This window comes from Scyliorhinus torazame, chromosome 4, assembly GCF_047496885.1.
Source record: "Scyliorhinus torazame isolate Kashiwa2021f chromosome 4, sScyTor2.1, whole genome shotgun sequence".
Lineage (NCBI taxonomy): Eukaryota > Metazoa > Chordata > Chondrichthyes > Carcharhiniformes > Scyliorhinidae > Scyliorhinus > Scyliorhinus torazame.
Window position 1 is genome coordinate 200,470,390 of NC_092710.1, and position 21,376 is coordinate 200,491,765.

Here is a 21,376-nt window from a genome sequence, read left to right on the forward strand (position 1 = left end):
GGAGTCAGGGAGAGAGTCACCAGGGGAAGAGTCAGTAAGAACCCCCAGAGGAGGAGTCAGGCAGTGAGAATCCCCAGGGGGAGGAGTCAGAGTGAGAACACCCCAGGGGAAGGGGTCAGAGAGTGAGAAGCCCAGGGGAAGGATTCAGAGAAAGTGCGAACCCTCAGGGGGACCGGTCAGAGAGAGCAAAACCCCCCAGGGGGGAGTCAGAGTGAGAACCAGAGGGGTAGGAGTCAGAGAGTGAGAAACGGGGTGGGGAGGGGAGTCAGGAAAGGTGAGAAACATAGGGGCACGAATCAGTGGGTAAGAAACGGGTGGAGGAAACAGAAAGTGGGAAACAGAGGGATAGGAGTCAGAGAATGTGAGAAACAGAGGAGGAGTCAGAGAGAGTGAGTGACCCAGGGGGAGGAGTCAGAGAGAGTAAGAAACCCAGGAAATGAATTAGAGAGAGTGAATCCCTAGGAGGAGGAATCAGAGAGATTGAGAGGGGAGGAGTAGGAATTAGAGTGAGTGGGAAACCAATGGGGAGGAGTCAGCGAGAGTGAGAAACACCAGAGGAGTCAGAGACTGAGAATCTCTAGTCAAAGTGTGAAACTCAGGGGGAGGAGTCAGAGTGAGAAAGGGAGGGGGGAGTCAGAGAGAGTGCGGAAATCCAGGGGGGGAGTCAGAGAGAGTGCAGAAATCCAGGGGATGAGTCTGAGTGAGAATCTCATGGGGAGCACTCAGAGAGAGTGAGAAACAGAGGGGAGGTGTCATTGAGAATGAGAAACAGTGGGCGAGATTCTCCACTCCCGCGCCGGTTGGGAGAATCGCCTGGGCTGCCAAAATTTCCCGGAACCCGGTCCAACGCCCTCCCGCGATTCTCCTAAGCGGCGGGAACGGCCCCGTCGAGTTCCACGGGCCGCAGGCCAGAGAATCACCGGAGACACCCAAAATGGCGATTCTCCGGCACCCCCACTATTCTCAGGCCCGGATGGGCCGAGCAGCCAGGCCAAAACGGCGGGTTCCCCCTGGCGCCGTCCACACCTGGTCGCTGCCGTCGGGAACAGCGCGGGAACGCTGGGGGGGGGGGGGGCTGCCTGCACTGGGGGGTACCTCAAATGTGGCACGGCCCGCGATCGGTGCCCACCGATCGTCGGGCCGTCCTCTCTGAAGGAGGACCTCCTTCCTTCCGCGGCCCCGCAAGATCCGTCCGCCATCTTCTTGCGGGGCAGACTCAGAGAGGACGGCAACCACGCATGCGCGGGTTGGCGCCGGCCAACCCGTGCATGCGCAGGTGATGGCAGTTATGTGGCGCCGGCCGCATCATCTATGCGGTGCCGCCCTTTACGCAGCGACAAGGCCTGGAGCGTGTAGATGACGCGTCCCCGATCCTAGCCCATTGTCGGGGCCTGAATCGGTTGGGATCGGGGCCGTTTCGCGCCATCGTGAACCTCGACGGCATTCACGACGGCATGGGCACTTCGGCGCGGGAGTGGAGAATCCCGCCCAGTGTGTTTCAAAGAGTCAGAGACTAATCGGGAATTCACAAAATCTACTTATTTCCCAATGAGAACTATATATTGAGCAGGATCACAGTTCACCTTACAAACTGCAAACTGCAGTCCATTTATTATTATACCAGACTCTTGGAAAAGGCTTAACCAAGCAAGGTGAAATGCATGATGTGGTCAGTAATTCTAATACTTAATATGAATTTCAACAAACTTGCTGTACACGCAAAAATTGTGGCGCAGTTTGTGTGTTGCATTGTTCAAGGTGATGTTGCCAGTAGTTTAACATTGGGTGCCATAGCGATTGCGCACATTTTTGTTCTTGTGTTGTAAAGTAATGATGCCTACTTACTATGTTCATGAAAGGACTCTTGTTAGATATGATGATATGATGAAAGCCAGCCAGCCTTTCCATTGCTGTTTGGAATAGAAGATTAATCAAATTTGTACTTTTGAATACACCTGGATAAGTTAAAGATAGAGGAATTATCAAAAAGCAACAAGCCACCATTTAAAAAAATCTAACCATTTTATAAGATGTCATCACAATTTTTCCATCTCTTCTGCTTACCCATCAATCCAACTTGCAGGCTAAATTTTTTTTAAATTCCGATCAAATTCCTCTCTTCCCCTTGTTTCTGTAAGTAGTGGTTTAACAAGGATATAGTCAACTAAGATACTGATCCTTGATCACCAGCTGCCCAAATGGTATTGTTTGTCAGACTGTTGCTAACTTGTGTTGCCTCTTAATTTGGCTCTGTTTAATTACGTTTGCTCAAGAGCCGCCAGGTATCTTTCGATACCGTCACAAGGTTCAAAAACCGAATACTGATCAAAGACTCGATACACCAGTTAGTAAGTTCAAAAGCAATGCTCATTTATTTACACACAGTCAAATCTACTCATGCATAAAACTCTCCAACCTAAACTATCACTATTATTAAAAGCCTATACTTAGCTTCAGGTGCCCACTCAGTCAGAGGAACAATGGCCGTTGCTTGGTTCTGAGGCTGCTGGGTTGAGCTGTTTACAGGATAGCAACTAGGAGTGACTATCTCATAGCGTGCATTGACTTGGAACTTACTTGGTCTGGCGTAACTGCTCGGCTGGTCTCTCTTCGCTGATAGCCAAGGCCAAAGAAGAAAGATTCTCTCTTGGGGAATACTTTTTATACCCGAAAGGGCTTCGCGCGCTTTTGGGCGGGCCTTGAACTTGGCCTCAATTAATTGGGCCTTTCCCAACCATTCTTATCGATCTTCCTCCAATAGAGGGGTGGGTTCCCTGGTTGCTGGGTGTGTCTTAGGTGGCCGTTGGTTTGCTTTGTTTGAGTCCCCTCTGGCGCTGGGGTGTCTGCCTTAATATTGTTTATCTAAATGTTTCCCTTTTGTCCCCAGAGATGGCTCATTAATATGTAGATGGCTTAGCAGTACCGGTCCTGTCTGAGAGCCACTGCTCTAATCAACAGACAGACCTTGTACCTGCTTGTTTTTCAGTATTGTACAATTTTCCCTGCATTCTTTGCAAGTGTCCATTTTGTAATCGGGACGTGGCCATCCCAGATGGCTGCACACCCTCCTTGTGATCCTCAACGTGAAGCGTGAAGGATCACATTACCGCGTCGTCTTTGTCCTCTGACCAAACAGGGCACCCATACCTAGGCTCTACACTGTCCTATCCTATGCAACACAATTTTACCGAAACCATTTTAAATACATTCCTTGATTGGATTCTATACTGCGGGGGAGTCCCCATCTTGAAAAGAAGTGGTGAGTTAATATTTTAGCCGTTGTCTTGGCTGTGTAAGTTCTTGATGGAAAAGCTTCCATCCATTTTGTGAAGGTGTCTATGACCACCAACACATACTTATAACCATTTCTGCAGGGGGTAGGGGTCCTATATACTCTATCTGGAGATTTGTACAGGGTCCATTAACGGGGCAGGTAAGACTAAGTTGAGCCTTTTTAGCATATCTGTCCGGATTGTTCTGGGCACAGATTAAGCAATTCTCTATGTAGAGCGTTACATCGGTTTTTAAATCAGGCCACCAGCAGAACGGTCTGAGGGACATCACTCATATGCTGCAGGAAAGGATGTCCCGAAGCGTGGTACATTGGCGAGACCATACAGACGCTGCGACAACGGATGAACGGACATCGCGCAACAATCGCCAGGCAGGAATGTTCTCTTCCAGTCGGAGAACACTTCAGCAGTCAAGGGCATTCAGCATCTGGTCTCCGGGTAAGCGTTCTCCAAGGCGGCCTTCAGGATGCGCAACAACGCAAAATTGCAGAGCGGAAACTTATAGCCAAGTTCCGCACACATGAGTACGGCCTCAACCGGGACCTGGGATTCATGTCGCATTACATTCATCCCCCACCATCTGGCCTGGGCTTGCGAAATCCTACCAACTGTCCTGGTTTGAGACAATTCACACCTGTTTAACCTGGGGTTACCCCTATCTCTGGATCTGTAAAGACATAATTACCTGCAAATGCTTGCAATCAAAGCATTGTCGTGCATCTTTGACTTTGTCTATATATATGCTTCTGGAACATATTGTGTTATGCTGCTTCGGATAACAGCTACTTGATGCAGTCTTAACTAAACAATGCTCCAGACTCTGAAATGAGTTCAATGTGTTTATTGAATTATTAATACAGTTCTCAAATGAGTTTGACTCTGCTAATCTAACTGTAGTAACTCAGTCTAACTGTACCAGCTTGCTCTAAGCCACGAGCTGGGGTGTGATGCTGCTGATCAACCCTGTCTAACTCTCTAGATGTCTGTCTGTGGAAAGAGGCAGTGTGTGAGTGCCCCATCCCTTTTATAGTGTTTGTGTCATACCACCTTGTGGTGATGCCACCTCTGAGTGTCCTAACTGCCCATTGGTTGTGTCCTATTCTGAGTGTTCATTGGTTGCATGTTTGCATATCATGACAGAAAATACTACTTCATTCACCTGAGGAAGGAGTAGTGCTCCGAAACCTGGTGTTGTAAGGCTTCTTACAATGTGTCGTGTTAATCACCCAGGGGAACACGGTTTGCAACTGGATGCAGTTGCACTTGAAAGTAGACTCCAAACTTTGGTGTTGGTTCAATACGCTTTATTGAACTTGTTAAGCAGTGCACACAGTTCGCTGTGGGTTTGACACTCTACTAATCTAAGTGTGCTTACTATAACTAACTAGACCAGACTAGCTCTGATCCACGTGTAGAAGGTGCTAACTGATATATACACCCTGACTGTCACTACAGTTGTCACCAGTGGAAAGAGACAGAGTGTTGATGCCTCGTGTGTTTTATAATGGGAAACCCCCTTCTTGTGTTCTGCCTGGTGATTGGTTGTGTTCTGTCCGGTGTGTTGATTGGCTGTACTGGGTGTCTGTCCCTGCCTGTCTATATCTCATTATGTGTATGAGTGCATATCATAACATCTCCCCTTTAAAAAAAAATGTTGGTTGCTTGGAGCATATGCGACTGCATTTACATGTAGAACTATTTACATTAAATGGCGAGTGGATGAAAGCGAGTGGATGAATATATACAGAAGAGGTGTCTAGCGTGCAGATACAAAACAAAATTTCCAAGATAAATGTCTATAAGTCCAATCTTTGGGGCTTGCGTTTGATCATTGTCGACCGCCTGAGAGGTGGAGGTGGGGGACGACGGTGCCTTGACAGGCAGGATTGCTGCCAGTTTGGTGGCCTCGTGGTGACCGGAGCAGGCACGACAACATATGGAAAAGTAAGATCTGGTGGTGGGCAGGCAACTTTGCGCAGCGCCCTTCTGTTGCGCCTGACAATGGAGCCATCAGCCATATGAACTACAAACGATCTGGGAGCAGTCTGTCGAACAACAACAGCTGGAGCTGACCAACCTCCATCAGGTAGCTTGATCCAAACAGCATCTTCCGGAGATAGCACAGGCAAATCGGTAGCATGAGCATCGTACGTCAGCTTTTGCCGGTTCCTGAGTTGCTGCACCTTTTGCAGCACTGGGAGGTGATCCAGGTCTGGTAAGTGTATGGCTGGAACAATCGTCCGCAAGTCTCTATTCATGAGGAGTTGAGCCGGAGACATACCGGTGGACAGAAGGGTTGCTCTGTATGCCAACAGCGCAGGGTTGAAGTCAGAAGCAGAGTCCGCAGCCTTGCAGAGCAGTTGCTTCACTATATGGACTCCTTTCTCAACTTTCCCGTTGGACTGCGGGTAGTGTGGGCTGGAGGTGATGTGGTTGAATTGGTAGGACTTGGCAAAATTGGACCGCTCTTGGCTGTGGAAGCAGGGACCATTGTCACTCATGACAGTGAGTGGAATGCCAACACTTTGACACCTAGGTGTCCCTCGTGGATTTGTTTGAGCACTAAGCTCTGCAGGCTGTGAGGAATAACGATACGATCTAGCTTGAGGAGGATCCCCTCGACGACTGTCAGGTCGTCCTTCACATTAAAGAACTGAGGGCATTGCCCTTTTTGCCAGCCATTTGCAAGGTGGTGCATTACACGCTGCAGAAGAGGGTTGTTGGCAGTCTCTTCACGAATGCTGATCACTCTTTCATCTGAGGCCGGGAGGTTGCTGGCACACAGCTGCACCTGTGCCTCAATCTGGCGGATGAAGTCAACCTATTCACAGGGCGAGGTGATGGAATGGGACAGGCCATCCGCAATTATCAGCTCTTTGCCTGGTGTGTATACTAACTCAAAATCGTACCTTCGGAGTTGAAGGAGAATGCGCTGAAGCCTGCGCGTCATGTCATTTAAGTCCTTATGAATGATATGGACCAAGGGTCTGTGGTCAGTCTCCACTGTGAATGTAGGGACACCGTAGACGTAGTCATGGGACTTTACAATGCCGGTTAGGAGGCCTAGGCGCACTCTTTTTCTATTTGGGCGTACCTCTGTTCAGTAGGAGTCATGGCCCTTGACGCATAAGCAACTGGAGCCCAGGGCGAGGAGTCATCCCTCTGGAGGAGCACCGCACCAATGCCGTCCTGGCTTGCGTCCGTGGAGAATTTTGTTTCCCTGTCCGGGTCAAAAAACGCTAGTACTGGAGCAGTGGTGAGCTTTGCTTTGAGCTCGAGCCACTCTGTTTGATGTGTGGGTAGTCACTGGAATGCAGTTGACTTCTTCACCAGATGCCTGAGAGCCGTGGTGTGTGAGGCCAAGTTGGGAATGAATTTTCCCAGTATGTTCACCATTCTGAGGAAGCGTAGTACCACCTTCTTGGCTTCCGGGGTCTTTATGGTGTTAATGGACTTGACCTTGTCCGAATCTGATCGCACATCCTGCTGGGATATCTAGTCGCCCAAGAACTTGATGATTGCCATGCCAAAGGGGCACTTGGCCTTGTTCAGCTTGAGGCCGTTTGCATGGACACGTCGAAAGACTTGTTTGAGACGAGATGTGTTCCTCGGGGGTCGTGGACCATATGATTACATCATCTACGTAGACACGCACACCCTCAATGCCCTCCATCATCTGCTCCATGATCCTGTGGAAGATTTCAGAGGCTGAGACAATGCCGAAGAGCATACGACTATAACAGTACCTGCCAAATGGTGTGTTGAACGTGCAGAGCTTCCTGCTGGACTCGTCCAGTTGTATCTGCCAGAAACCACGTGATGCATCGAGCTTTGTGAAGCATTTGGCTTGTGCCATCTCACTGGTCAGTTCTTCCCGCTTCGGGAGCGGGTAGTGTTCCCGCATTATATTCTGGTTAAGATCTTTCGGATCTATGCATTACCGCAACTCTCCGGAGGGCTTCTTCACACAGACCATCGAGCTGACCCAGTCAGTCGGTTCCGTCACTTTAGAGATTATGCCCTGGTCTTGGAGCTCCTGTAGCTGTGCCTTTAAACGTTCCGTCAGAGGAGCCAGCACCAGGCGTGGCGCATGGATTACAGGTGTGGCATCAGGCCTGAGTAGGATCTTGTAGCAGTATGGCATCCGGATATTGGGCAAGGATGTCATCAATGTCAATCTGAAGATCCACATCGGAAGAAGACATGGCATGGACTCGCTGTACGAGGTTGAGTAGCTTGCATGCATGGGCACCGAGCAGGGATGCCTTATCAGGCTTGACGATTTCGAATCAGTGTGACATTGATGGTCTTGTTGGAGACAAATAGATGACAAGATCCTAGTGCAGTTATGGCATTGCCATTATAATGGAGGAGCTGGCAGGCTGGTGGAAGAATTTCGGGTTGCTTTTTAATGCGGTCAAAATCAGCTTGAGAGCGGAGATTGGCAGAAGCACCAGTGTCCAGCTTGAACTGGATGCTGCATCGATTAACGTGTATGATAGCACGCCATTCGTCCGCGGAATCCACATTGAGGATAGATAGGCGTCTTGCTGAATTTGAAGAGGCATACTCGCATGTAGTAATGATGCCCACATGATAGGGTGACTCCAGGCCTTCGTCCTCTGCATCCGTAGTGCTAGCAGGATCAGAATCCAGTAAACCTTGCTGTACACATCGAATGCGCTTGCGTTGGAATTGGGATCGCTGGCTCTTGACTGGTGGTGCAGACCTGCACAAGGCTACATAATGTCCAGGCTTCCCGCAATTTAAACATAGCCTGCTTTTGCAGGGCATTGCCGCTTTAAGTGGGCGGTGCCGCAGTTCGGGCAGTCATGACGTTGATGTCGTTACACTCCTTGCGTCGTCGCACATGCGCAGTGCGGTCAGCCGACATTCGCACATGGGCAGTTTGGTTTTCGGCTGCTTCGTTCTCCCGTTCATGTTGCGCATGCAGGGGGCCCCAGGAAAAGCGCGTGAAATGGCCGCTTTCATCGATACTGAGGTGCTGCATCCAGGCGATGGCCTGTACACGCTCTGCCTCGTGGGTGGCAAGTTTTTCGTATTCTGCCGATTTGAGACGGGAGTACCGATTTCTCGCATGCTCATGCACTATACACGTCTCGATTGCGACTGGCAGGGTCATGTGCTTAATTTTGAAGAGTTACTCCCGCAAGGAATCGGAGTGCACCCCAAACACGATCTGATCCCTGATCATGGAATCATCAGTTGCACCATAATTGCAGGACTGCGCTAATATACGGAGGTGAACTAGAAAGGATTGTAACGGTTCATCCTTACCCTGAAGGCTTTGCTGGAAGATATAGCGCTCAAAGGTCTCATTTGTTTTGACTTCACAGTGACTGTTGAACTCCAAAACGTTCTTGAATTTGGTCTTGTCCTGGCCATCGGTAAAATTAAGCGAGTTGAAAATCTGGATGGCTTGGTCCCCCGCAGTTGATAGGAGCAGCGCGATTTTTCTGGCATCACTCGCATCCTCGAGGTCAGAGGCCTCAATGTAGAGAAGGAACCTTTGCTTGAAGACTCCCAGTTGGCGCCAAGATTGCCGAAGATCCGTAGCTGTGGATGGGCCTGGATCTTCTCCATGCCGCTGGAAGGCATTTGGTCATCATGGAATCACTCGAGGTAAACCACTTTGAGATAGTAGATTACTGGTACCATGTCATGTTAATCACCCAGGGGGTAACACGGACTGCAACTGGATGCAGTTGTACTTGAAAGTAGACTCCAAACTTTGGTGTTGGTTCAATACGCTTTATTGAACTGGTTAAGCAGTGCACACAGTTCACTGTGGGTTTGACACTCTACTAATCTAAGTGTGCTTACTATAACTAACTAGACCAGACTAGCTCTGAGCTGCGTGTCACCTGAGGAAGGAGCAGCACTCCGAAAGCTAGTGATATCAAAACAAACCTGTTGGACTTTAACCTGGTGTTGTAAGACTTTGTACTGTGCTCACCCCAGTCCAACGCCGGCACCTCCACATCATGGTGCTAACTGATATATACACCCTGACTGTCACACCAGTTGTCACCAGTGGAAAGAGACCGAGTGTTGGTGCTGCCTGTGTTTTATAGTGGGAAACCCCCTTCTTGCGTTCTGCCTGGTGATTGGTTGTGTTCTGTCCTGTGTGTTGATTGGCTGTAATGGGTGTCTGTCACTGCCTGTCTGTATCTCATTATGTGCATATCATGACACAATGTTTGCTACAAACAGCTGTAAAATCCCAGAATCTCTGATTTAAAATACTGGGTTGGAGAGATAAAATATAATTCTTCGATGATGCTTTAACAAAAAATAAAAGCAAATATTTTGACACTAATAATTTTATTCTACATCCTTAGTTATATTTTGTGTTGCTACTGAGGTTTAAAATGAAGTGCTGAAGATAATTGTTTATCTGCAACTCCCCCCTCCCCCTCGCAAATTTACAGTGGGAGAATCCATCCTCGCTTCCGGCGCGCGTGCTCCGAACGTTGGGGCCGCCGCGTTCGGTGGGCCGATTGTCCATAGAATGTTCAGAAAGAACCCGAAGCGGAATTTCCGTCGCAGGAGGAGCGAGTCCAGCGAAGAGGACACTCAGGAGGTGCCTCAGCCTCTGGCTGCTGCCGCTCCCAAACGGGGCTTAAGCTGCACCTCGAAAGACCCCCCGACAGCCGGCAGCTCAGCCCGGGCCCAGTCCTCCAGCCCCAACTCAGCCTCTGAGTGCGGGAGCGAGGAAGCTGCAGACACTGGAGTCGAATGGAGAAATCAGGCTCGGGACGAGCCTGGAAAAAGTGCCAGTCACATTGGGAAACGTGACCAGAGCCTGCTGAGCTTTGGGTGTGAGAGGGAAGGTAATTATTGCATGCTGCATACTACCTAGCCCGCTTATGTGGCAGCCTCAAGACCTGCCCAACCTGGACCCTTTATGCAGTGATGAGGACTCACCCACTTTGGAACTGTGAATTACCATTTTCATCACAGTCGCTCTGGGGGGAAAATAAACACATTTCGGTTTGTTTAAAAGCTATTCTTAGCAATTCCATAATGTTGCAAAAGAAACCAGGTTGCAAGAAAAAAGCACCGGGGATGCTGGAAATCTGGAATTAAAAACAGAAAATGCTGGAAAAACTCAGCATCTGAGGAGACAGTAACAGAATTAACTTCATAACGTTTTAAGGCTATAGTTGACAGTTTTGTGGGACTGCAGTCTAACTTGTGTGGTGCCTTTTCTACCTTAATCCCCCTTGGACACGAATTGGCTGAGTTTTTTCCCACTGTTGAAAGCCCTCTGTGGTACAAAGTTCATAGAGAACTGGAAGGAAAATCTGTGCATCTGGCAATAATTTTCAATTTCTCTCTGGCCACAGGAGAGGTGCTACAGGCTGGTCATTATTCAGGAAGGGATAAACCAGGAAACTACAGGCCAGTCAGTCTCATACAGATACATAGAAGATAGGAGCAGTCGGAAGCCTTTTGGCCCTTCAAGCCTGCTCCGCCATTCATCACGATCATGGCTGATCATCCAACTCAACAGCCTAATCCTGCTTTCTCCCCATAGCCTTTGATCCCATTCTCCCCAAGTGCTATATCCAGCCAGCTCTTGAATATATTCAAAGTTTTAGCATCAACTACTTCCTGTGGTAATGAATTCCACAAGCTCACCACTGTTTGAAGAAATGTCTCCTCCTCTCTGTCTGAAATGGTTTACCCTGAATCCTCAGGCTGTGACCACTGGTTCTGAACACACCCATCATTGGTAACATCTACCCTGTCTAGTCCTGTTAGAATACCTGGGGCAGCACGGTAGCCTTGTGGATAGCACAATTGCTTCACAGCTCCAGGGTCCCAGGTTCGATTCCGGCTTGGGTCACTGTCTGTGCGGAGTCTGCACATCCTCCCCGTGTGTGCGTGGGTTTCCTCCGGGTGCCCCGGTTTCCTCCCACAGTCCAAAGATGTGCAGGTTAGGTGGATTGGCCATGATAAATTGCCCTTAGTTTCCAAAATTGCCCTTAGTGTTGGGTGGGGTTATGGGGATAGGGTGGCGGTGTTGACCGTGGGTAGGGTGCTCTTTCCAAGAGCCGGTGCAGACTCGATGGGCCGAATGGCCTCCTTCTGCACTGTAAATTCTATGATCTATGATAATTTTATAAGTCCCTATGAGATTCCCCCCTCATTCTTCTGATCTATAGCAAGAACAATCCCAACCTAGTCAATCTCTCATATGACAGTCCTGCCATCCCTGGAATCAGTCTGGTAAACCTTCGCTGCACTCCCTCGAGAGCAAGAACATCCTTCCTCCGAGAAGGAGACCCAAACTGCACACAATACTCCAGGTGTGGCCTCACCAAGGCCCTGTACAATTGCAGCAACACATCCCTGCTTCTATACTCGAAACCTCTCGCAATGAAGGCCAACATACCATTAGCCTTCTGTACCGCCTGCTGCACCTGCATGCTTGCCTTCAGCGAATGGTGCACAAGGACACCCAGGTCCTGCTGGACACTCCCCTCTCCCAATTTACAACCATTCAGGTAGTAATCTGTGTGAATAACCTCACACTTATCCAAATTATACTGCATCTGCCATTGGTTTTCCCACTCGCCCAACCTGTCCAGATCTTGCTGTAGGGTCCCTGCATCCTCGTCACAATTCACCCTCCCACCTAATTTAATATCATCTGCAAACTTTGAGATGTTACATTTTGTTCCCTCGTTCAAATCATTAATATATATTGTGAATAGCTGGGGTCCCAGCACCGATCCCTGTGGTACCCCACTGGTTACTGCCTGCCAATTTGAAAAGGACCCATTAATCCCTACTCTTTGTTTCCTCTCTGCCAACCAGTTTTCTATCCAACTCAGTACATTTTCCCCAATCCCATGCGCTTTAATTTTGCACAATAATCTCTTATGCGGGGCTTTGACCTTCTGAAAGTCCAAATATACCACATTGACTCCCCTTGTTGACTGTGCTGGTTACCTCTTCAAAGAATTCCAACAGATTTGTCAAGCATGATTTTCCCTTCATAAATCCATGCTGACTCTGACTGATCCTGCCACTGCTTTCTAAATGTTCTGCTATAAAGTCCTTGATAATGGATTCCAGCATTTTCCCCACTACCGATGTTAGGCTTACTAGTCTATAATTCTCTGCTTTCTCTCTACCTCCCTTTTTGAATATCGGAGTGACGTGAGCTACTCTCCAATCTGCAGGGACAGGTCCAGAGTCTATAGAATCCCGGAAGATGACCACCAATGCATCCACTATTTCCAGAGCCGCCTCCTTAAGCACTCTCGGATGCAGATTCTCAGTCCCTGGGGATTTATCCGCCTTCAATCCCATCAGTTTTCCCAGCACCATTTCTCTACTAATGTTGATTTCCCTCAGTTCTTCACTCTCACTGAACCTTTCATTCTCCAACATTTCTGGGATCTGCTTTGTGTCCTCATTTGTGAAGACAGAACCAAAGTATGTATTCAATAGTATGTCTCATTTCAGTGGTGGGGAAATTATTGGGAGCCATTCCGAGAGACTGTGAATTAGTCTGCCTTTGGAGAGGTGGGGATTAATCAAGAACAGTCAGCATGGTTTTGTTAAGGGGAGGTCATGTCTGACCAACTAGATTTAATTTTTCAAAGAGTTGATCAGGTGTGTAGAGGAGGGCAATACATTTGACGTAGTCTACTTGGACTTCAGCAAGGCTTTTGATAAGGTCCAACATGGAAGACTGATGGCGAAATAAGAGCCCATGGGATCCATGGAAATTTAGCAGAATTGGCTGAGTGTTAGGAATCAGAGGGTGATGGTTGAGGGTGTTTTTCTAACTGGAGGCCTGTGTCCAGTGGGGTCCCTTTCTGTTTGTGGTTTATATAAATGTTTTAGACTTGGATATAGGGAGGCACGGTAGCACCGTGGTTAGCACTGTTGCTCACCATGCCAGGAACCCGGGTTCGATTCCCGGCTTGGGTCACTGTCTGTACGGATCTACACGTTCTCCCCGGCCTGCGTGGGTTTCCTCCAGGTGCTCCGTTTTCCTCCCACAAGTCCCGAAAGACGTGCTTGTTAGGTGAATTGGACATTCTGAATTCTCCCTCTGTGACCCGAACAGGCACTGGGGTGTGGCAACTAGGGGATTTTAACAGTAACTTAATTGCAGTGTTAATGTACGCCTACTTGTGACACTAATGAAGATTATTATTATTATTAGGAGGGTTGATCAGTAAGTTTGCACATGATATGAAAATTGATGGGGTGGTAAATAATGGGGGTAGCCTCAGATTACAGGAGGATCTAGATGGGCTGATCAGTGGTAAATGGGATTCAATAAGTGTGAGGTGATGCACTCGGGCAGAACAAACAAGGCAAAGGAATGATGAATGGCAGGACCCTTAAAGCACCAAGGATCAGACAGACCTTGGTGTGCATGTACAACGGTCCCTTAAGGTAGCAGGGCAGGTGAATACAGTGGTTAAGAAGGCATTTGGTTTCCTTGCCTTTATTAGCCAAGGCATAGAGTTTAAGAGCAGGGGAATTATGCTGGAAATGTATAAAATGTTGGTTAGGTCACAGCTAGAATCTACATTATTGGAAGGATGTGATAGCACTGGAAAGGGGGCTCTCCGGGTTTTGTGAAGGGGGGGTTGTGCCTGACTAACGTGATCAAGTTTTTTGAACAGGTGGCAAAGATGATTGATGGGGGAGGGCGGTGGATGTTGTTTACATGGACTTCAGTAGAGCCTTTGACAAGGTGCCTCATGGCAGACTGGTACAAAAGGTGAAGTCACACAGGATCAGAGGCATGGTGGCAAGATGAGTACAGAACTGGCTCGGTCACAGAAGGCAAAGGGTCGCAGTAGAAGGGTGTTTTTCTGAATGGAAGGTTGTGACCCGTGGTGTTCCACAGGGATCTGTGCTGTAGTTTATAGTATATATAAGCGATTTGGAGGAAAATGTAGTTGGTCTGATTGCTAAGTTTGTGGATGACACCAAGGTTAATGGAGTGGCAGATAGTGTTGAGGATTGTCAGAGGATACAGCAGGACATAGATAGGCTGGAGACTTGGGCACAGAAATGGCAAATGTGAGGTAGTGCATTTTGGTAGGTCTAACTCAGAGGGGAAATATACCGTAAATGGCAAAACTCATAGGAATATAGAAAGTCAGAGAGATCTGGGTGTGTAGGTTCACAGATCTTTGAAAGTGGCAACACAAGTGGACAAGGTAGTGAAGAAAGCATACGGAATGCTTGCCTTCATTGGACGGGGCATCGAGTATAAAAACTGGCAGTCATGCTGCAGTTGTATAGAACCTTGGAAGGGCCGCACTTGGAATATTGCGCACAATTCTGGTCGCCATACTACCAGAAGGAGGATGTGGAGGCTTCAGAGAGGATTCAGAAGTGGTTTACGAGGAAGTTGCCTGGTCTGGAGGGTGTTAGCTATGCGGAGAGGCTGAATAGACTCGGACTGTTTTCATTAGAAGGACGGAGGTAGTGGGCAGCATGGTGGTGCAGTGGTTAGCACTGCTGCCTCACGGCGCACAGGTCTTGGGTTTGATCCCGGCCCTAGGTCACTGTCCGTGTGGAGTTTGCACATTCTCCCCATGTTTGTGTGGGTCTCGCCCCCACAACCCAAAAATGTGCAGGGTAGATGGATCGGCTACACAAAATTGCCCCTTAATTGGAAAAAATTAATTGGGCACTCTAAATTTATGTTTAAAAAAAGACGGAGGTTGAGGGGTGACCTGACAGAGGTTTACAAGATTATGAGGGGCGTGGATAGAGTGAGGAAAACCTTTTTACCCAAGGTGATAGGAGTCTGGAACTTGCTGCCTGAATGGGTGGTGGAAGCAGAGACCCTAAGAGTGTTTAGATGTGAACTTGTTGTCGGCAGAGTAGGAGAATGGTTAGTACTGTTGCTTCACAGCGCCAGGGTCTCCGGTTCGATTCCCATTTTGGGTCACTGTCTGGGGAGTCTGCATGTTCTCCCCGTGTCTATGTGGGTTTCCTCCGGGTGATCCGATTTTCTCCCACAAGACCTGAAAGATGTGCTTGTTAGGTGAATTGGACATTCTGAATTCTCTCTGTATACCCGAACAGGCACCGGAATGTGGCGACCAGGGGATTTTTACAGTAACTTCATTGCAGTGTTAATGTAAGTCTACTTGTGACGATAATAATAAACATTATTATTGTGATGCCAAAGGCATACATGACCAAGTGCTGGAAAATGGGATTTGAATATTTTGGTGGTTGTTTTTGACTGGCATGATTTTTTCTGTGCTACAGACCTCCATAACTTGGTGACTAATGCTCCTTAAGAGTAATCAATCATCAAATGATAGCTCAACCATGATTGGGTATGATGAAATGGGGATTTTAAATTGCTGTTTGAGAATTCAAATATAATCTTTGTGCAGCTGCAACTTGTATAGCACCATAAACATCCCAACATGTTTCACAGGCATATTCTGAAACAAGATGTAACAATAAGCCAGATAAGGAGATAAAAGCAAAATACTGCAGATGCTGGAAATCTGAAACAAAAACAGGAAAAGCTGGAAAAACTGGGCAAGTCTGGCAGCACCTGTACAGAGAAACAATTAACATTTTGAGCATATATGACATCAAAGCTAAAGAGGAGGTGAAATGTATTGGAATTTATACTGTTTAAGAGGGTTGGATTGGATTTGTTTATTGTCACGTGTACCGAGGTACAGTGAAAAGTATTTTTCTGTGAGCAGCTCAACAGATTATTAAGAACATGAAAGGAAAAGGAAATAAAAGAAAATACATAATAGGGCAACACAAGGTACACAATGTAACTACAGACAGTGCAGGGATCCCTCGTGGCCGTTCCCCTTCAAAACAAATATACCGTTTTGGATGCTGTTGGGGGGGGGATGACCTACTGGGGGAAGGCCCTAGCGGCCAGGTCTCTGGCACTGAGTCTGGCTCTGGGGCTCAGAAGGGAAGGGGGGAGAATAGAAAAGCAATAGTTGTAGGAGATTCAATGGTTAGGGGAAAAGATAGGAGATTCTGTGGTCGCGAGCGAGACTCCCGGAAGGTATGTTGCCTCCCGGGTGCCAGGGCCAGGGATGTCTCGGATCGTGTCTTCAGGATCGTTGAGGGGAAGCAGCCAGAAGTCGTGGTGCACATTGGTACCAACGACATAGGTAGGAAAAGGGGTGTGGAGGTAATAAACAAGTTTAGGGAGTTAGGCTGGAAGTTGAAAGCCAGGACAGACAGAGTTGTCATCTCTGGTTTGTTGCCGGTGCCACGTGATAGCGAGGCTAGGAATAGGGAGAGAGTGCAGTTGAACACGTGGCTGCAGGAATGGTGTAGGAGGGAGGGCTTCAGGTATTTGGATAATTGGAGCGCATTCTGGGGAAGGTGGGACCTGTACAAGCAGGACGGGTTGCATCTGAACCAGAGGGGCACCAATATCCTGGGAGGGAGGTTTTCTAGTACTCTTCGGGACGGTTTAAACTAATTTGGCAGGGGAATGGGAACCGGATTTGTAGTCCAGCAACTAAGGTAGCCGATATTCAGGACGCCAAAGCGTGTAATGAGGCAGTGGGGAAGGGAACACTGACAAAGGAGAGTACTTGCAGGCACGGAGATGGGTTGAAGTGTGAATACTTCAACGCAAGAAGCATCAGGAATAAGGTGGGTGAACTTAAGGCATGGATCGGTACTTGGGACTACGATGTGGTGGCCATCACGGAAACTTGGATAGAAGAGGGGCAAAAATGGTTGTTGGCGGTCCCTGGTTCTAGATGTTTCAATAAGATTAGGGAGGGTGGTAAAAGAGGTGGGGGGGGGGGTGGCATTGTTAATTAGAGATAGTATAACAGCTGCAGAAAGGCAGTTCGAGGAGTATCAGCCTACTGAGGCAGTATGGGTTGAAGTCAGAAATACGAAAGGAGCAGTCACCTTGTTAGGAGTTTTCTATAGGCCCCCCAATAGTAGCAGAGATGTGGAGGAACAGATTGGGAAACAGATTTTGGAAAGGTGCAGAAGTCACAGGGTAGTAGTCATGGGTGACTATAACTTCCCAAACATTGAGTGGAAACTCTTGAGATCAAATAGTATGGATGGGGTGGTGTTTGTGCAGTGTGTCCAGGAAGCTTTTCTAACACAGTATGTAGATTGTCCGACCAGAGGAGTGGCAATATTGGATTTAGTACTTGGTAATGAACCAGGGCAAGTGATAGATTTGTTAGTGGGGGAGCATTTTTGAGATAGTGACCACAATTCTGTGACTTTTACTTTAGTAATGGAGAGGGATAGGTGTGTGCAACAGGGCAAGGTTTACAATTGGGGGAAGGGTAAATACGATGTCAGACAAGAATTGAAGTGCATAAGTTGAGAACATAGGCTGTCAGGGAAGGACACAAGTGAAATGTGGAACTTGTTCAAGGAACAGGTACCAAGTGTCCTTGATATGTATGTCCCTGTCAGGCAGGGAAGAGATGGTCGAGTGAGGGAACCATGGTTGACAAGAGAGGTTGAATGTCTTGTTAAGAGGAAAAAGGAGACTTGTGTAAGGCTGAGGAAACAAGGTTCAGACAGGGCGTTGGAGGGATACAAGATAGCCAGGAGGGAACTGAAGAAAGGGATTAGGAGAGCTAAGAGAGGGCATGAACAATCTTTGGCGAGTAGGATCAAGGAAAACCCCAAGGCCTTTTACACATATGTGAGAAATATGAGAATGACTAGAGCGAGGGTAGGTCCGATCAAGGACCGTAGAGGGAGATTGTGTATGGAGTCTGAAGAGATAGGAGAGGTCTTGAACGAGTACTTTTCTTCTGTATTTACAAATGAGAGGGGCCATATTGTTGGAGAGGACAGTGTGAAACAGACTGGTAAGCTCGAGGAAATACTTGTTAGGAAGGAAGATGTGTTGGGCATTTTGAAAAACTTGAGGATAGACAAGTCCCCCGGGCCTGACGGGATATATCCAAGGATTCTATGGGAAGCAAGAGATGAAATTGCAGAGCCATTGGAAATGATCTTTTCGTCCTCACTGTCAACAGGGGTGGTACCAGGGGATTGGAGAGTGGCAAATGTCGTGCCCCTGTTCAAAAAAGGGACCAGGGATAACCCTGGGAATTACAGGCCAGTTAGTCTTACTTCGGTGGTAGGCAAAGTCATGGAAAGGGTACTGAAGGATAGGATTTCTGAGCATCTGGAAAGACACTGCTTGATTAGGGATAGTCAGCACGGATTTGTGAGGGGTAGGTCTTGCCTTACAAGTCTTATTGAATTCTTTGAGGAGGTGACCAAGCATGTGGATGAAGGTAAAGCAGTGGATGTAGTGTACATGGATTTTAGTAAGGCATTTGATAAGGTTCCCCATGGTAGACCACGGCAGAAAGTAAGGAGGCATGGGATAGTAGGAAATTTGGCCAGTTGGATAATGAACTGGCTAACCGATAGGAAGTCAGAGAGTGGTGGTAGATGGCAAATATTCAGCCTGGATCCCAGTTACCAGTGGCGTACCGCAGGGATCAGTTCTGGGTCCTCTGCTGTTTGTGATTTTCATTAATGACTTGGATGAGGGAGTTGAAGGGTGGGTCAGTAAATTTGCAGATGATACGAAGATTGGTGGAGTTGTGGATAGTGAGGAGGGCTGTTGTCGGCTGCAAAGAGACATAGATAGGATGCAGAGCTGGGCTGAGAAGTGGCAGATGGAGTTTAACCCTGAAAAGTGTGAGGTTGTCCATTTTGGAAGGACAAATATGAATGCAGAATACAGGGTTAACAGTAGAGTTCTTGGCAATGTGGAGGAGCAGAGAGATCGTGGGGTCTATGCTCATACATCTTTGAAAGTTGCCACTCATGTGGATAGAGCTGTGAAGAAGGCCTATGGTGTGCTAGCGTTCATTAACAGAGGGATTGAATTTAAGAGCCGTGAGGTGATGATGCAGCTGTACAAAACTTTGGTAAGGCCACATTTGGAGTACTGTGTACAGTTCTGGTCGCCTCATTTTAGGAAGGATGTGGAAGCTTTGGAAAAGGTGCAAAGGAGATTTACCAGGATATTGCCTGGAATGGAGGGTAGGTCTTACGAGGAAAGGTTGAGGGTGCTAGGCCTTTTCTCATTAGAACGGAGAAGGATGAGGGGCGACTTGATAGAGGTTTATAAGATGATCAGGGGAATAGATAGAGTAGACAGTCAGAGACTTTTTCCCCGGGTGGAACAAACCATTACAAGGGCACATAAATTTAAGGTGAATGGTGGAAGATATAGCGGGGATGTCAGAGGTAGGTTCTTTACCCAGAGAGTAGTGGGGGCATGGAATGCACTGCCTGTGGAAGTAGTTGAGTTGGAAATATTACGGACCTTCAAGCAGCTATTGGATAGGTACATGGATTACGGTAAAATGATATAGTGTAGATTAATTTGTTCTTAAGGGCAGCACGGTAGCATTGTGGATAGCACAATTGCTTCACAGCTCCAGGGTCCCAGGTTCGATTCTGGCTTGGGTCACTGTCTGGGTGGAGTCTGCACATCCTCCCCGTGTGTGCGTGGGTTTCCTCCGAGTGCTCCGGTTTCCTCCCGCAGTCCAAAGATGTGCAGGTTAGGTGGATTGGCCATGATAAATTGCCCTTAGTGTCAAAAAGTGCCGTTAGTGTTGGGTGGAGGTGTTGACTATAGGTAGGGTGCTCTTTCCAAGAGCCGGTGCAGACTCAATGGGCCGAATGGCCTCCTTCTGCACTGTAAATTCAATGATAATCTATGATTAATCTAGGACAAAGGTTCGGCGCAACACTGTGGGCCGAAGGGCCTGTTCTGTGCTGTATTTTTCTATGTTCTATAAGCACTGGCATCAGATGAAGCACACAGTGGTGTAGTGTGAATGAGGTCAGTCCATAAGAGGGTCATTTAGCGGGGAAGAAGCTGTTGTTTAGTCCGTTCATGCGTGTTCTCAGACTTCTGTACCTCCTGCCCGATGGAAGAAGTTGGAAGAGTGAGTAAACTGGGTGGGAGGGGTCTTTGATTATGCTGCCCGCTTTCCCCAGGCAGCGGGAGGTGTAGATGGAGTCAATGGATGGGAGGCAGGTTCGTGTGATGGACTGGGTGGTGTTCACGACTCTGAAGTGTCTTCCGGTCCGGGCTGAGCAGTTGCCATACCAGGCTGTGATGCAGCCAGATAGGATGCTTTCTATGGTGCATCTGTAAAAGTTGTGAAGGGTTAATGTGGACATGCCGAATTTCCTTAGTTTCCTGAGGAAGTATAGGCGCTGTTGTGCTTTCTTGGTGGTAGCGTCGACGTGGGTGGACCAGATTTTTGGAGATGTGCACCCCATGGAATTTGAAACTGCTAACCATCTCCACCTCTGTCCTGTTGATGCTGACAGGGGTGTGTACAATACTTTGCTTCCTGAAGTCAATGACCAGCTCTTTAGTTTTGCTGGCATTTGCCAGCAAATTTGCCACGCAGTCGTGTGTGTACAGGTAGTAGAGTAGGGTACTAAGTACGTAGCCTTGCGGGGCCCCGGTATTGAGGACTATTGTGGCGGAGGTGTTGTTGTTCATTCTTACTGATTGTGGGCTGTTGGTCAGAAAATCGAGGATCCAGTTGCAGAGTCGGGAGCCAAGTCCTAGGTTTTGGAGCTTTGATATGAGCTTGGCTGGGGTTACGGTGTTGAAGGCGGAGCTGTAGCCAATAAATAGGAGTCTGATGTAGGAGTCCTTGTTGTCGAGATGCTCCAGGGATGAGTGTAGGGCCAGGGAAATGGTGTCTGATGTGGACCGGTTGCGACGGTATGCGAACTGCAGTGGATCAAGGTGTTCTGGGAGTATGGAGATGATGCGCTTCATGATCAACCTCTCTCAGCACTTCATTACGACTGACGTCAGGGCCACCGGACGGTAGACATTGAGGTACGTTGCCTGGTTCTTCTTTGGCACGGTATGATGGTGGTCTTCTTGAAGCAGGTGGGGTCCTCGGAGCGGAGTAGGGGCAGGTTATAGATGTTTGCGAGCACCTCTGCCATCTGGTCCGCGCAGGCTCTGAGTGCATGACCAGGGATCCCGTACGGGCCCGTTGCCTTCCGAGGGTTCACTTTCAGGA

General features: G+C 48.1%; 1 protein-coding gene across 2 annotated transcripts in view; it reads left to right on the plus strand.

The window, feature by feature from the left end:
- Positions 1-9,773: 9,773 nt before the first annotated feature.
- Positions 9,774-21,376, plus strand: part of LOC140410693 (intron Large complex component GCFC2-like) — a 72,003-nt gene continuing 60,400 nt past the window's right edge. For both annotated transcript variants that reach the window (XM_072499119.1, XM_072499120.1), the window contains exon 1: positions 9,774-10,147. In XM_072499119.1, coding sequence (XP_072355220.1) covers positions 9,826-10,147 — 322 coding nt within the window. In that variant the 5' untranslated portion in view covers positions 9,774-9,825. The remainder of the gene's footprint in view (positions 10,148-21,376) is intronic.